The sequence below is a fragment of the Crinia signifera genome, chromosome 4, assembly GCF_055691185.1.
Source record: "Crinia signifera chromosome 4, ASM5569118v1, whole genome shotgun sequence".
NCBI lineage: Eukaryota > Metazoa > Chordata > Amphibia > Anura > Myobatrachidae > Crinia > Crinia signifera.
Window position 1 is genome coordinate 197,324,660 of NC_139220.1, and position 16,715 is coordinate 197,341,374.

At 42.0% G+C, this 16,715-nt stretch overlaps 1 protein-coding gene across 2 annotated transcripts in view; it reads left to right on the forward strand.

Moving 5' to 3' along the window:
* Positions 1-13,385, forward strand: part of LOC146074834 (splicing factor 45-like) — a 35,933-nt gene extending 22,548 nt beyond the window's left edge. For both annotated transcript variants that reach the window (XM_083183373.1, XM_083183374.1), the window contains 4 exons: positions 478-554; positions 1,704-1,802; positions 3,198-3,270; positions 12,361-13,385. In XM_083183373.1, the coding sequence (XP_083039499.1) occupies positions 478-554; positions 1,704-1,802; positions 3,198-3,270; positions 12,361-12,458 (347 nt within the window). In that variant the 3' untranslated portion in view covers positions 12,459-13,385. The remainder of the gene's footprint in view (positions 1-477; positions 555-1,703; positions 1,803-3,197; positions 3,271-12,360) is intronic.
* The last annotated feature ends 3,330 nt before the right edge of the window (positions 13,386-16,715 follow it).

Consider the following 16,715-nt stretch of genomic DNA (forward strand, 5'->3'; position numbering starts at 1 on the left):
AACACGCACGCTAAGGCAAACACCGCATTTACCTTCTCACACACACACACACACATGCACCGACACACCCCCAGCTCCTTCAAACATTAGAATAATGTACCTGCTAATCTGCAGCAGTCAGTCCCACTCCCTGCCTCCCCTGGCCAGCTCTCCCCACACAGCAGCCACATGGAGCCCTGCCTTTGAGGAGCTGCACGCTGCCTCTGTAGCTAGCTCCCCTTCAGTCAGCCCATAGGCAGCCTGACTCCCTGTACTAGAAGGCAGCTGCCGGAAGACGCACAGCCTACCTGAGGAGTTTTTTTTAAATTGGATATTCTCAGGACAACATGGACTTGTTGTTTTTGTCACTGTTGGCAATGTGACACTATTGTGACAATAAATTGTGCACACGATTCCTCTTTTGTTTGATTGTTCAGTACCTATCTTACTTTTCTGTTTTGCAATGTATAGTTTAACAAATGCATTCATGTTTTTCAGCTGAAACTGGTAAGAAAAGTGATCCTAACCCCCTAACGGAAATTCTAAAGTTTCCTACCAAGGTGGTTTTACTGCGGGTAAGGAAAACTTTCTAATTAGGCTAAAAGTACGATCAATGCCCATAGTAGCAGCGTTGCCTTCTAGCACCACAAGACAACTCAATCTTGACCTAATGGGGTCTCCTATAAGTTGGAAGGCTGTTATTTGCATGTATTACGTCAACACCATGTATAGATCAACTGATTTAGTGCTTTTATATAGCTGGTGTATAAAACTCACTCCAATTAAAAAAGCATTTCCCATCAATCATAGCAGCCTGATAAGGAAGAGAGCGTACACAATCCAGCTGTTTCGTGTATAATATTCAGCCAGAGTGGGGTATTTACTCAAAATCACACTCAAGATGGTTTATGGATTAGGATCTCTCCTAAGCACAGCTACTGCTTGTTTGGGAAACTGTTTTGGAAAAGGGATAGGATAGGAAAATTAAATATGGAAAGCTAGACCTCCCTCTCCCAACCCACCAAACCTGACATTTAAATTGGTAATTAATAATTATGCATCCTTTCCTGCAACCAACCACAAGTATTACATTCAATAGCAGTCCCGTTTAATCAATAGACCTATATCCACTCAACTAGCTCCACTATTAAATACTTTTCACGTTTACTATAGACCTATTTCTCCACAAACTATTCTCTATGTTCAGTTATAGCCCCCATGCTAACCTAGCATTTAAGTAATAGTCCCATCACCTCCATTAAAGTGAGTCTCCACCATAACAACACTGATACATCACACCACTCCCAACATCACCCTGCCAACACATGAATAGCTCCCACTCACCATTGTTATTGGCTCCACTCTTACCTGGCGATTTACATCAATAGCTCACAACCTTTCTGTCCATCTGGCACTGCTTCTTGCTGTCTGCACACAAATAACATATGTGCCTACTTCATGGGAGGAAAGAGAAACAGATGTCTGATCCAGTGATAAAGCCTAGGCACCAGGAAGCATACAATGACCTGCCCTGGAGGCTACATGCAGTAGGCCGGGGGTGATTGTCTGTCTCCGGCATCCAATTTGGATGGCCTGAGGGACTTTGGACGTTCTTTTTCTTTCAAGGCTCTACTTTAATATCGGCCTAATAGTGCACCAGTCCTTTTACATATTGTCCAGTCTGTGTGTGAAATGTTGTTCTGGTTTCCCCCCATTTTTTTCAGAACATGGTGGGTTCAGGAGAAGTTGATGAAGACTTGGAGGGTGAAACAAAAGAAGAGTGTGAGAAATATGGCAAAGTTGCAAAATGTGTTATATTTGAGGTTGGTATCAATTTTTTTTGAGGGTATTGCAGAATTATCTGGTATAGTGGTATGCATTAACAGTGAGTTCTTACAGGGATCTGGTTGATGGGTCGACAATATCTAGGTCAACTGGCAATAGGTCGACGCGTGCCACATGTCAACATTGACAAAAGGTTGTCACACGTAAAAGGTCAACATGTACATGGTTGACACATGAAAAGGTTGACATGCTTTTTTCATGATTATTTCTTTAACTGAATTTTTCACAATCCATGTCTGCGTAGAGTGAGGTTATTGCAATCTCACTCTATGCTGCATAGATTATGAAGTAAGAACAAGTTGGTTAAAAAATCATAAAAATATTGTCGACCTTTTGCTTGTTAACCTTTTCCACATGCATAAACTGAGGTGCCCTGTGATTCTGCTTGCACTGATGATTACATTGTAAAGCGATTGACCGGAAGTGATGGATCAGAGGTGTCAACTGTTAGTTAAAATTATGGCTGGGATCAGCTAACTTGCTACTGTTCGCAGTTCAATAGCCGAGAGAATCGTTATTGCATTTCCATGCAGTCGCAATTTATCTTTTAACTGCTGTTGGTGGTAGTGAAATTTTTCTTGAGCTAAAGGTCCAGTTTTTGTACCATAACACATTGGATAAGGGATAACCTCAAGCACCTATGTGTTGTTGTGGATCCTCTGGCTGCTTATTGGGAAGTATGCTTCAGGCTCCGAAAGCATAACATCAGGGCTGATGGGATAGCTACGGAAATTTACTGCAGCTTATTGGATGTCGACCAAAATAGAATGCAACCTGACATTTTCACTAAAGTTAGAGTGCAAGCGATGGTTATACAACAAAAAAAAACAAATGTGTACCCTATAAGCTTAACCACATCTAAAATTGGGTAAGCTATTAGGAGAAACTTTGATTATATGGCTTTTTTTCAATAATATCTTTTATGCCCTTCATATATTGCAAAGATACAGAATTGTTTAAATTCTAAGAGACCCTAGCATACTTATGATAGAGGTTCCAGAGTTTGTTATCTCCAATGATGTTGGAATTTTGACCACCAGAATGCTGAACGCATCCCATCTGCCCATTGCCATGAGAGGTCTTGAAAGATCAAAATAAATTATTTTGGTTTCTGCATTTAATATTAAGGAAAGAAAGACTGGTTTTGTATCTATCTGTAAACATGAGTGGTATCTCAGTCATTTTTCTATGGTTTGTTTTTATTGCTGGAACATAGGTATGCTTCCTGTATTATTATACTCCTTTTTAACATTTGCTTTTATAGATAGCTGTGTAAACCACATTATTATATACAGGAACAAAATAGTTTATTTTTACCAGTCATGTGTTTGTTTTTTTTATTAATTTTGGATGTTGATGCATTTTTTTTCTAGACCCCTGGTGCTCCAGATGAAGAAGCAGTGAGGATATTTCTGGAATTTGAGCGTGTAGAATCGGCTATAAAAGGTAAATTACATAGCTATTGTAAAGCCTGACTAATAGGAGAGGCTTCAGTGGGTGGAAGATGAGGTTCCAGGATAAGTGCTTACACATCTAATAATGATTTTTACTTGTTCGCTCCCAAGTATTTATTGCCAATCTATTTTTAACCGTTCTGTTTTTAACAACCACAGCATTCATTTATTTTGTTTTATTAATGAAACCCGAACTTGCAAAAAGTGTGAAAGAATAAGCAAAACAAATACTACTGTGAGCTAATCAGAATTGGCACAGCCGTGTTTTCTGCCTTAGTAACATGTATTACTAGGCAGTCACAACCTGTATTAACCCCTTCACGACAATTGACGTATATATACGTCATGGCCGGGAAGTACTTCCCGACCGTTGACGTATATATACGTCATGGCTTAAAACTGTCACTGCGTCTAGAGACGCAGTGACAGAGGGACGATGTCTGCTGTCCCTGACAGCAGACATGTCCCTGCATGCCCAGGGGGGGCTGCGATGCCGCCCCCCCGTCGCCGATCGCTGTGATTGGCTGTTCAGTGTGAACAGCCATTCACAGCGTTTTCCTGTGTCACCGGCGAATAACGTTCGCCGGTGACACGGGATCGGAGGTGATTGGTGCTGTAAAGTACAGCACCAATCACCGCGGGGTGTAAGGGTGACACTGGTGTCACCCCACCTCACCCCGCCCGCCCCCAAAGGCCGTGATTGGTCCGTCGGACCGACGGACCAATCACAGCCGTGGAGGGGGGTTTAAACTAACGGTGACTGCACTGCAGACGCCATTCCGGTCTGGAAAAGCGTGCAGTGCGGTCACCGTGCCCCACCTGCCGCCTATACTGACCAGAACCCTTACCTGATCATTGATCATTGATATTGTGACATCCTGTGCTGCATCTTGTGCTGCATCTTGTGCTGCTGCGATTTATTAGATAGATAGAGAGTTAGAGAGAGTTAGAGAGAGAGAGATAGAGAGAGATAGAGAGAGATAGAGAGAGATAGAGAGGCCTAGTGCTATATTTTGTGCTGCTGCAGTGTGATAGAGCTATAGATAGAGAGAGATAGAGAGAGAGAGATAGAGAGAGAGATAGTGACAGATTGTGCTATATATTTTTTATATAACTGAAAGAGATAGAGAGAGATAGAGAGAGATAGAGAGGCCTAGTGCTATATTTTGTGCTGCTGCAGTGTGATAGAGAGAGATAGAGAGAGAGAGATAGAGAGAGAGATAGTGACAGATTGTGCTATATATTTTTTATATAACTGAAAGAGATAGAGAGAGATAGAGAGAGATAGAGAGGCCTAGTGCTATATTTTGTGCTGCTGCAGTGTGATAGAGCTATAGATAGATAGAGAGAGATAGAGAGAGAGAGATAGAGAGATAGTGACAGATTGTGCTATATATTTTTTATATAACTGCTGCAGTGTCATAGAGTGATAGATAGTGAGAGATAGAGAGAGATAGTGATAGAGTGCTAAATTTTGTGTCGGCTGCCCCCGCCTTTTTGTGCTGATCACTATATCTGAGGTGATCAGCAACTTTTTGGGGGTACAGAGGTTTTTTTTTTTTATATATACCTGTCAGTACCACCAAAGGTTGTGCACCTGCTGCCCCTCACTGGTAATCAGTGTCGCATCACTGATCACCTTTTTTTATTTTTTGTGAGTGCTGTGGGGTCTTTTTTACATTTTTTTTTTACACACACTGTGATTTTGTGTGTGTCCTGTGGCCACTGTGCACTGATCAGTGACGTACATCACTGATCAGCTTTTTCGGCACAGGGTTGATCTATTTTTTTTTTTTTTTGATCAAATTCCTGTTGCCTTTGAGCGCTGTTCAGTGACGGACGTTACTGACCAACATCTGTGCTCAATTTTTGGCGCAGGACCTTTTTTTTTTTTTTTAACCCCTTCCATTTTTTTTTTTTTAACCCCTTCCATTTTTTTTTTTTTTAACCCCTTCCATTTTTTTTTTTTTTTAACCCTTCAATTTTTTTTTTTTTGTATTTTTTTTTTCTGCACTACATACACAATACACACTACATACCCCCTGGGTTGAAATAAAGTTTGTACCCCCCCCTACACTATACACGTGTTGAAACATTTCACTACCAGTAACACAAAAATATAAATGGCATCCCAAATGTCATCCCAAATGTCGTCCCAGTCATCCAGGAGAATGTATTCGGTGGAGGAGGCATATGCCATGCTTGCATCTGACTCTGACACAGCCAGTGAGGCAAGCGGGGAATTTGAAGGATTTGTCTTAAGCTCCTCTTCCTCCTCTGATGATGAGGGACCCCCTCAAAGACGCCCCCGTAGAGCAGCTGAGACCCCCCCCCCAATAATTGATCTCGTATGGACCCCACCACCAGACAATTTTGAGCCCCAGGTTCCTGAGTTTTTGGCCATCCCAGGAATCCAATTTGATTCAACAGGTCTCAGAGAAATTGACTTTTTCAAATTATTTTTCTCTGATGATTTTATAAATTTAATGGTGGACCAAACTAATTTATATGCCCAGCAGTTTATTGCTCAAAACCCCACGTCATCATTTGCTAGGTGGACCCCTGTAGATGCAGTAGAGATGATGACGTTTTGGGGTCTGGTGTTACATATGGGCATAGTAAAAAAGCCACAAATTAGGCAATATTGGAGTACAGATGTTCTGTACAGCACCCCATTTCACCGTATGGCCATGCCCCGGGCTCGTTTTGAGGCAATCCATAAATTTATACATTACACCGATAATGCACAGTGCCCACCCAGAGATGATCCCACCTTTGACAGGCTATTCAAAGTCAGGCCGGTCATTGATCATTTCAGTGCCAAATTTGCAGAGCTATACATCCCTGATAAATGTATTAGTATCGACGAGTCCCTTATACATTTTAAAGGAAGGGTTAAATTCCGCCAGTACCTTCCCAGTAAGAGGGCAAGGTATGGCATAAAAATGTATAAGCTGTGTGAAAGCACCACAGGGTACACCCACAAGTTTAGGGTATATGAAGGGAAGGATTCAAGAATTGAACCACCAGAATGCCCCCCCTCCCTCGTAGGTGTTAGTGGAAAAATTGTCTGGGATTTAATGCACCCCTTCCTGGATAAGGGTTATCACCTCTATGTGGATAACTTTTACACCAGCATCCCCCTGTTTAAGGCCCTTGGTTCAAGAGGTACAGCAGCTTGCGGTACTGTGCGCAAGAACCAAAGAGGCCTCCCCAAAACGCACATTGCCCAAGTAATGAGAAGGGGTGAAAGCAGGGGAATATGCACCGAAAATATGTTGTTGGTCAAATATAAGGACAAGAGGGATGTCCTTATACTGACAACAATTCATGGAGACAGTACCACCTCCATCCCTGTACGAGGTACCAGTACCCACACCTCCAAACCAAATTGTATCCTAGATTACAATAAGAACATGGGCGGAGTGGATCTTTCAGATCAGGTACTAAAGCCGTACAGTGCCCTGCGGAAAACAAATATCTGGTACAAGAAGCTGGCCGTGTATATCATCCAGATGGCACTGTATAACGCTTACGTGCTATTCCGTTCTACCGGCCAGAGGGGGACATTTATGCACTTTCAAGAGGAAGTCATAAAGAGCCTAACATTTGGGAATCAGCAGGCAGAGGGCCCCAGTACTTCTAGTACTGGCCCCCGTATTGTACCAGGGCAGCATTTTCCCAACGAAATCCCCTCCACTGCAAGAAAGGGCAGGACACAAAAAAGGTGCAAAGTTTGTTATAAAAAGGGAATAAGAAAGGAAACTATTTTCCACTGTGAAACTTGCCCCGACAAACCCGGCCTATGTATAAAGGAGTGCTTTAAAATATACCACACATCTATGGATTATTAGGTTCATCATTTCACCGTGCTTCGGGGGTCTTGCTAATGCCACATAGCACCCACCATTCATTCCACCAGAATCTGAGCTGCAAAATCCAAAAATCACTCCTTCCCTTCTGAGTCCTGCCATGCACCCAACTGGTATTTTTTGGTCACATGTGAGGCATTGCCGTACTCTGGAGAAATGGGGGCACAGATTTTGGGGTGCTTTGTCTCCTTCATTCCTTGTGAAAATGAAAAATTTTGAGCCAGAAGTACATTTTTGTGTAAAAAAATGTATTTTTTTCATTTTCACTGCCCAGTTGTACCAAAATTGATGAAACCCCTGGGGGTTTGAAATGTACACTATACCCCTAGATGAATTCCCTGAGGGGTGTAGTTTGCAAAATGGGGTGACTTGTGGGGGGGTTCCACTGTATTGGTAATGCAACATAGCACCCACCATTCATTCCACCAAAATCTTTGCTGCAAAATCCAAAAATCACTCCTTCCCTTCTGAGTCCTGCCATGCACCCAACTGGAATTTTTTGGTCACATGTGAGGCATTGCCGTACTCTGGAGAAATGGGGGCACAGATTTTGGGGTGCTTTGTCTCCTTCATTCCTTGTGAAAATGAAAAATTTTGAGCCAGAAGTACATTTTTGTGTAAAAAAATGTATTTTTTTCATTTTCACTGCCCAGTTGTACCAAAATTGATGAAACCCCTGGGGGTTTGAAATGTACACTATACCCCTAGATGAATTCCCTGAGGGGTGTAGTTTGCAAAATGGGGTGACTTGTGGGGGGGTTCCACTGTATTGGTAATGCAACATAGCACCCACCATTCATTCCACCAAAATCTGTGCTCCAAAATCCAAAAATCACTCCTTCCCTTCTGAGTCCTGCCATGCACCCAACTGGTATTTTTTGGTCACATGTGAGGCATTGCCGTACTCGGGAGAAATTGGGGCACAGATTTTGGGGTGCTTTGTCTCCTTCATTCCTTGTGAAAATGATAAATTTTGAGCCAGAACTGCATGTTTGTGTAAAAAAATGTAATTTTCCATTTTCACATCCCAGTTATACCAAAATTGGTGAAACCCCTGGGGGTTTGAAATGTACACTATACCCCTAGATGAATTCCCTGAGGGGTGTAGTTTGCAAAATGGGGTCACTTGTGGGGGGGTTCCACTGTATTGGTGCTTGGGGGGTCTTGCTAATGCGACATAGCACCCACCAAAATTCCACCAGAATCTGAGCTGCAAAATCCAAAAATCACTCCTTCCCTTCTAAGTCCTGCCATGCACCCAACTGGTATTTTTTGGTCACATGTGAGGCATTGCCGTACTCGGGAGAAATTGGGGCACAGATTTTGGGGTGCTTTGTCTCCTTCATTCCTTGTGAAAATGAAAAATTTTGAGCCAGAACTGCATGTTTGTGTAAAAAAATGTAATTTTCCATTTTCACATCCCAGTTGTACCAAAATTGGTGAAACCCCTGGGGGTTTGAAATGTACACTATACCCCTAGATGAATTTCCTGAGGGGTGTAGTTTGCAAAATGGGGTCACTTGTGGGGGGGTTCCACTGTATTGGTGCTTGGGGGGTCTTGCTAATGCGACATAGCACCCACCAAAAAAACACCAGAATCTGAGCTGCAAAATCTAAAAATCACTCCTTCCCTTCTAAGTCCTGCCATGCACCCAACTGGTATTTTTTGGTCACATGTGAGGCATTGCCGTACTCGGGAGAAATTGGGGCACAGATTTTGGGGTGCATTGTCTCCTTCATTCCTTGTGAAAATGAAAAATTTTGAGCCAGAACTGCATGTTTGTGTAAAAAAATGTAATTTTCCATTTTCACATCCCAGTTGTACCAAAATTGGTGAAACCCCTGGGGGTTTGAAATGTACACTATACCCCTAGATGAATTCCCTGAGGGGTGTACTTTGCAAAATGGGGTGACTTGTGGGGGGGTTCCACTGTATTGGTGCTTGGGGGGTCTTGCTAATGCGACATAGCACCCACCAAAAAACCACCAGAATCTGAGCTGCAAAATCTAAAAATCACTCCTTCCCTTCTAAGTCCTGCCATGCACCCAACTGGTATTTTTTGGTCACATGTGAGGCATTGCCGTACTCTGGAGAAATTGGGGCACAGATTTTGGGGTGCATTGTCTCCTTCATTCCTTGTGAAAATGAAAAATTTTGAGCCAGAACTGCATGTTTGTGTAAAAAAATGTAATTTTCCATTTTCACATCCCAGTTGTACCAAAATTGGTGAAACCCCTGGGGGTTTGAAATGTACACTATACCCCTAGATGAATTCCCTGAGGGGTGTACTTTGCAAAATGGGGTGACTTGTGGGGGGGTTCCACTGTATTGGTGCTTTGGGAGTCTTGCTAATGCAACATAGCACCCACCATTCATTCCACCAAAATCTTTGCTGCAAAATCCAAAAATCACTCCTTCCCTTCTGAGTCCTGCCATGCACCCAACTGGTATTTTTTGGTCACATGTGAGGCATTGCCGTACTCGGGAGAAATTGGGGCACAGATTTTGGGGTGCATTGTCTCCTTCATTCCTTGTGAAAATGAAAAATTTTGAGCCAGAACTGCATGTTTGTGTAAAAAAATGTAATTTTCCATTTTCACATCCCAGTTGTACCAAAATTGGTGAAACCCCTGGGGGTTTGAAATGTACACTATACCCCTAGATGAATTCCCTGAGGGGTGTACTTTGCAAAATGGGGTGACTTGTGGGGGGGTTCCACTGTATTGGTGCTTGGGGGGTCTTGCTAATGCGACATAGCACCCACCAAAAAACCACCAGAATCTGAGCTGCAAAATCTAAAAATCACTCCTTCCCTTCTAAGTCCTGCCATGCACCCAACTGGTATTTTTTGGTCACATGTGAGGCATTGCCGTACTCTGGAGAAATTGGGGCACAGATTTTGGGGTGCATTGTCTCCTTCAATCCTTGTGAAAATGAAAAATTTTGAGCCAGAACTGCATGTTTGTGTAAAAAAATGTAATTTTCCATTTTCACATCCCAGTTGTACCAAAATTGGTGAAACCCCTGGGGGTTTGAAATGTACACTATACCCCTAGATGAATTCCCTGAGGGGTGTACTTTGCAAAATGGGGTGACTTGTGGGGGGGTTCCACTGTATTGGTGCTTTGGGAGTCTTGCTAATGCAACATAGCACCCACCATTCATTCCACCGAAATCTTTGCTGCAAAATCCAAAAATCACTCCTTCCCTTCTGAGTCCTGCCATGCACCCAACTGGTATTTTTTGGTCACATGTGAGGCATTGCCGTACTCGGGAGAAATTGGGGCACAGATTTTGGGGTGCTTTGTCTCCTTCATTCCTTGTGAAAATGAAAAATTTTGAGCCAGAACTGCATGTTTGTGTAAAAAAATGTAATTTTCCATTTTCACATCCCAGTTGTACCAAAATTGGTAAAACCCCTGGGGGTTTGAAATGTACACTATACCCCTAGATGAATTCCCTGAGGGGTGTACTTTGCAAAATGGGGTGACTTGTGGGGGGGTTCCACTGTATTGGTGCAACATAGCACCCACCATTCATTCCACCAAAATCTGTGCTGCAAAATCCAAAAATCACTCCTTCCCTTCTGAGTCCTGCCATGCACCCAACTGGTATTTTTTGGTCACATGTGAGGCATTGCCGTACTCGGGAGAAATTGGGGCACAGATTTTGGGGTGCTTTGTCTCCTTCATTCCTTGTGAAAATGAAAAATTTTGAGCCAGAACTGCATGTTTGTGTAAAAAAATGTAATTTTTCATTTTCACATCCCAGTTGTACCAAAATTGGTGAAACCCCTGGGGGTTTGAAATGTACACTATACCCCTAGATGAATTCCCTGAGGGGTGTAGATTGCAAAATGGGGTGACTTGTGGGGGAGGTTCCTAACTTTTAGCACTTATGGTGCCTAGAAACCTACATGGTGCCTAAAAAAAAAATCTCATAAAAAGGAGGCTCCAAAATCAAGTAGGTGCTCCTTCTATTATGAAGCCTGTGGTTTGGTCAACGTGCACACTAGGGCCACATATAGGATATTTTTGAAAACAAAAGAATTGGGGGAATCAATTTTTAGTCACATTTCTCTAGTAAAATCTACTGTATTCGTTAGAAAAATGTATTAAAATTGAAACTCTGCAAAAAAAAAGAAATTTTGAAATTTCACCTACACTTTGTTTTAATTCCTGTGAAACACCTAAAGGGTTAACAAACTTCCAAAATGCTGTTTTGAATACTGTGAGGGGTGCAGTTTTTGAAATGGCATCATTTATGGGGGTGTCTCACATACAAGTCCCTCAAAGTCACATCAGAACTGAACTGGTCCCTAAAAAAATCAGTGTTTGAAATTTTCATGAAAATTTGAGAATTTGCTATTCATATTGTAAGCCTCCTAGTGTCCAAAAAAATTAAAAGGAAGTTGAAATAATGATGGAAACATAAAGTAGACATATGGTCTATGTTAGTTATTAACTATTTTGAGTGGTATGATTATTTGTCTCACAAGCAGAAAATTTAACATTTTGCAAATTGCAAAATTTTCCATTTTTTCACGATATTTTGGTATTTTTCACAAAAAAACACAGACTGTATCGACGAAAATTTACCACTAACTTGAAGTACAATGTGTCACGAGAAAACAATCTCAAAATCACTGGGATAAGTAAAAGCAAAAAAAAGTTATCCCCACTTAAGTGAGACATGTCAGATTTGAAAAAAAGGGCTCTGTCATGAAGGCACAAACTGGCTCTGTCATGAAGGGGTTAAATTGATAAACCGTTTTTCTGCCATTTTGTAGTATAATCTACTGCAAAGACTGCCAAGGGCGATTGTTTAGTTTCTGGCCACATGATTCATTAAAAAACTGATTGCTGTATGTTGCACTGCTGTGTATATGGCACTTCTGCATGAGAGGGTAGGCCGCCCCTTATGTCTGAATCGGGCTTCTTGTAGTTTGCTTACAAGTTACCATTAGAAACTTAGATTCTGGCTTATTGTGGATCTCTAAAGCCCCATACACAGGGGGCAGTTTCAGCCACAATCGCTGGAGAGCTGAGCGACCATATCCCTGTGTCTATGGGGCACCGGGAACGAGCTCCTATTTCAATTCATTAACTCACATAGTATATATAATAGCATATAATAGTGCTGCAACAGGTGGCAATTAGATGTTTTTTACAATTGTTAAGTTTAATAACTTCTTCCTTTTTTGTTTCAGCTGTGGTGGATCTAAATGGGAGATACTTCGGTGGCCGAATTGTTAAGGCATGCTTCTACAATCTGGACAAGTTCAGAACTTTGGACCTTGCGGAATGATTATTATAAGTTCTGTTTGATGGGAGGAATTTGCTCATTGAAAAAAATATCTAAATTTGTCACGTTTATTGTGATGAGGCTTTTTTTGTGTTTTATAGTATAAAAACATTTTTAAAACTACAAAATTCTTGTGTCTTTTTATGGTAAAAAGAAAGCGGTGTATCCCCATTTTCGAGTGACATTTTCTCCTGTAAATGACCTTTCTGTCAGACTGCGGTGTAACACTGTTATTAGAGTAAAATATGTAGTTTTAGCTGCTTTATCAGTTTCATAACATTTTAGTCAATTGTTAAAATGGCTCATTTTAGTTTCTACATTGAAGGATTTTTCAATTACTACACACCTATTTTTTTATTTATTTTTGTTTACCCCCTACAAATTTAAACTGATTAGGAAATCAATCAAAACATTTATTTTTACTTTAACCCTTTATGACCATTTAAATGGTCATTATAAAAAAAAAATATATATTTCTGGATTTTGATGACTGTTGCCATTCAAATCTCAATATTCATTTTAATATTGTAAAATACTGTGAAAATATTCCGGCATATGCTAGAGTATTATAATATTGCAATGTTTAACATGCAAGGTACAATGCTTTATATACTAAAAACAAAAATGACCAAACTGTTTTTTGGGGGTTACTTAGGGCCTCATTCATTGAATTTACCAGTGTCATCGCTATGATACACTGGGACAAATGCAATATGTCATTAAAGGACAGATGTTAAAACTACATCAGTGTTCTTTTTTAGGGTACACATTATCCATAGTTAACAATGGATTGCTCATGGTATTAAATGCCACTAAAACAATATTGTACTTTTGAGATTCAAATAACTTTTGTCTAGACAAAACACTTTTTTTTCCTATTCTAGTGTGTGTATTGTGCTTTTAAATAAAGATATCTCTTGAAACCTTAAACTTCTTCGTTACCTAAACTAATTTTGCTTGGCAACGTAGCCTATTTTAATATTTTAAAGGGGGTCTAATGCAATAATTGGTACTTATGTGTTATCTGGGCTCCCATGTTAAATGCACCCCATTTTTTCATACCCCTACCATCCAACTACGCATGGAGTTGATTTTATATAGTGTGGCGAGCGGACGCGGTCTCATAAGAAAAACGGGAGCCCAGATATTACAAGTACCCAATAATCTAATGCAGTGTGCACAAATACCATATGGAATTCAATAAACCTTTTGTATTGTGTAACAACAGATTTTTTATGAACATTAAACACCAGGTCCTGAAGGGGTGTCACCATATGCCCTGAGAGTATGTGCGGGTCAACTTGCACCCATATTCACCAGGATCTTCAACAAATTACTGGAGCTACACAAGGTTCCCTCCTGCCTCAAAAGCTCCACTATTGTTCTGGTCCCCAAGAAATCCTCTATTACAAATCTGAACGACTACCGGCTGATAACTCTGACGTCTGATCATGAAAACATTTGAGCGCCTGGTACTGAACCACCTGAAAGCTGTGACTGGCCACCAGCTAGACCCCCTCCAGTTCTCCTACTGATCGAATTGATGCGTTGAGGATGCAGTCAACCTGGGCCTGCACTACATTCTGCAGCACCTGGATATGCCTGATGGGTCCTGTTTGTCAACTTCAGCTCGGCTTTCAATACAATCATCCCCAACATCCTCCACCCCAAACTCCTCCTAGGCGTTCCTGAAGCTACGTGTTCTTGGATTGTGGACTTTCTGACTGATAGAATACAAGTTGTGAAAGCGGGGAAATTCACCTCCCAAGGGCGGTCCATCAGCACAGGAGCCCCCCAGGGCTGTGTACTATCACCCCTGCTCTTCTTCCTGTACACCAATGACTGCACCTCAGAGGCGTAATCAGTAAAGATAATCAAATTCGCTAATGACACTACCGTCATTGGCCTTATCAGACAAGGGGCCAATATAAGGAACTGTCAAACACCCTTTTTTCTGCTAGAAAGGAATCTAGGACGCGAGGGCACGAGTTTAGAATAGAAGAAAAAGATATTGTTCATCTAGAAGAAAAAATGTATTTACTGTCAGAGCAATCAAACTTTGGAACTCTCTTCCTGGAGAAGTGGTGTCGGCAGACACAATAAATACATTTAAAATAAGGAAGCCGCTGATAAGAACTGTGAGGCGGAGAAACGCGTAGAGGAACGAGGGGGAACACATGTGGCTACCACTAGACACCACCAACGATCAATTCTCGGATATGACCGTCTAATCGAATGAAACATCGGTCTGAGAACATCGCGGTATCTACAGCCTGATATACCCCACCACTGTTCACAAGCCTGAATACTATAAGTATAAAACCTAAAAAACCTTGTATGTGCACAACAAGTGTTGGGACTGTTACTAATATTTCCGCTTCAATTACCACTAATACCTTTCATGCATGCTACTAACTACTAATCAGTCCTGAGGGATGATAATTGGACTAACCATTTATATGTTGTAAGTCATGTTTGTCTAATGTTGGCCACATTATTGTTATATTTTATATTATATTTTAAATAAATTTTCTATTATTCAGTACAGCGCTGCTCCATATTTCCTTTTTATTTATTGGTTAAAACCATCCATGGGTAAAATTAAGAAATGTAATGTGTCTTTTAAAATATCAGAACATACTATACAACAAGGGATAAGTGATTATAAACCTAGGTTGAACTAGATGGACGCAAGTCTTTATTCAGCCTTACCTACTATGTAACCTACCGTATATACTCGAGTATAAGTCGACCCGAATATAAGCCGAGGCACCTAATTTTACCACAAAAAACTGGGAAAACTTATTGACTCGAGTATAAGCCTAGGGTGGGAAATGCCGCAGCGACTGGTAAATTTATTTGACACATCAGTAGGTTAAATGTTTCTGAATATTTATTTCACAGAAACACAGTAAACAAGCTAGCTCTTTCAGAGGAAAAGAGGGTCAACCAAAACAATTGGAGATTTATTAAGCTTGGTGTAGTGATAATGTGGCTGGTACTTTATCACCGGCCAATCAGCTCCTAACGCTCATATTTCAAACCCAGCCTGTAACTTGGCAGTTAGCAGCTGATTGGCTGGTGAAAAATTACCAGCCACCTTTTCAGTTCACTGGGCTTTATAAATCTGCCCCTGTGGACAGTCTGCTATATTTTATTTTCTTGGACACAAATCTTTATTTAAAATAAACTTACTTTTTTAAATATACCCCTGCCTTTTCAGTTAAGGAAGGTGGCTGGCTGCACTGGCACACTTCACGGAGTCACGAGCAACAAATCTCAGACTCCGCAAAGGCCCATGGGAAGAGCTGCTCTCTCTGGGCATGCTCAGCAGCACTCCTTAAGGACCGGCAGCCATCTTTGACAGTGGCAGCCAGCCTCCTCGCATCCACTGTAAGTACAGACTGGACGCTGCACAGAATAAATGTGATAGTGTGGTACTGTATTGCGCGGTCAGCTCAGTCATATGCAGAGCCTCTGCAGCGTGAGGGAGCGCTGGAGCGGGTACCTTCAGAGGGACAGGCGGCAGGACGCTGCACATAATAAATATGCTGGTGTAACGCTGGAGCGGGTACATGCAGAGGGACAGGCGGCTGGACGCTGCGCAGAATACATATGCTGGAGTGACGATGCGGCCGACCGCTGGCAGAGCTCACATACTGTAGCTATGGCAAACCGGATTACAAGCACAGTGTGCAGACTGGCCGCGCAGCACGCGGCGCGTATCTGCAGTCTGCACACTGTGCTTGTAATCCAGAATGCCGTAGCTACAGTATGTGAGCTCTGCCAGCGTCCAGCCGCCTGTCCCTCTGCATGTGCCCGCTCCAGCGTTACACCAGCATATTTATTATGTGCAGCGTCCTTCCGCCTGTCCCTCTGAAGGTACCCGCTCCCTCGCTGCAGAGGCTCAGCATATGTCTGAGCTGACCGCGCAATACCACAGCCTGTTTTCTGCCTTAACCCACCACTGTCTGTGACCCTCAGCCGGCCCCTAGGCATTCCAGATGCCCCACGCAAATGCCTGCCCAGACCCACACTCGAGTATAAGCCGAGTAGGGCTTTTTCAGCCAAAAAACAGGGCTGAAAAACTCGGCTTATACTTGAGTATATACGGTGTGTAAAAAGAAGTGGACCGATTGCCCCAGTGGTGCAGCAGCAACCATCTAGAGCTCAACCCACTCAAAACCGTTGAGATGGTAGTGGACTTCAGGAAGAATGCTGTTGGTGTTCCTCCGCTGACAGTGTGGGGTCGCTACTGGA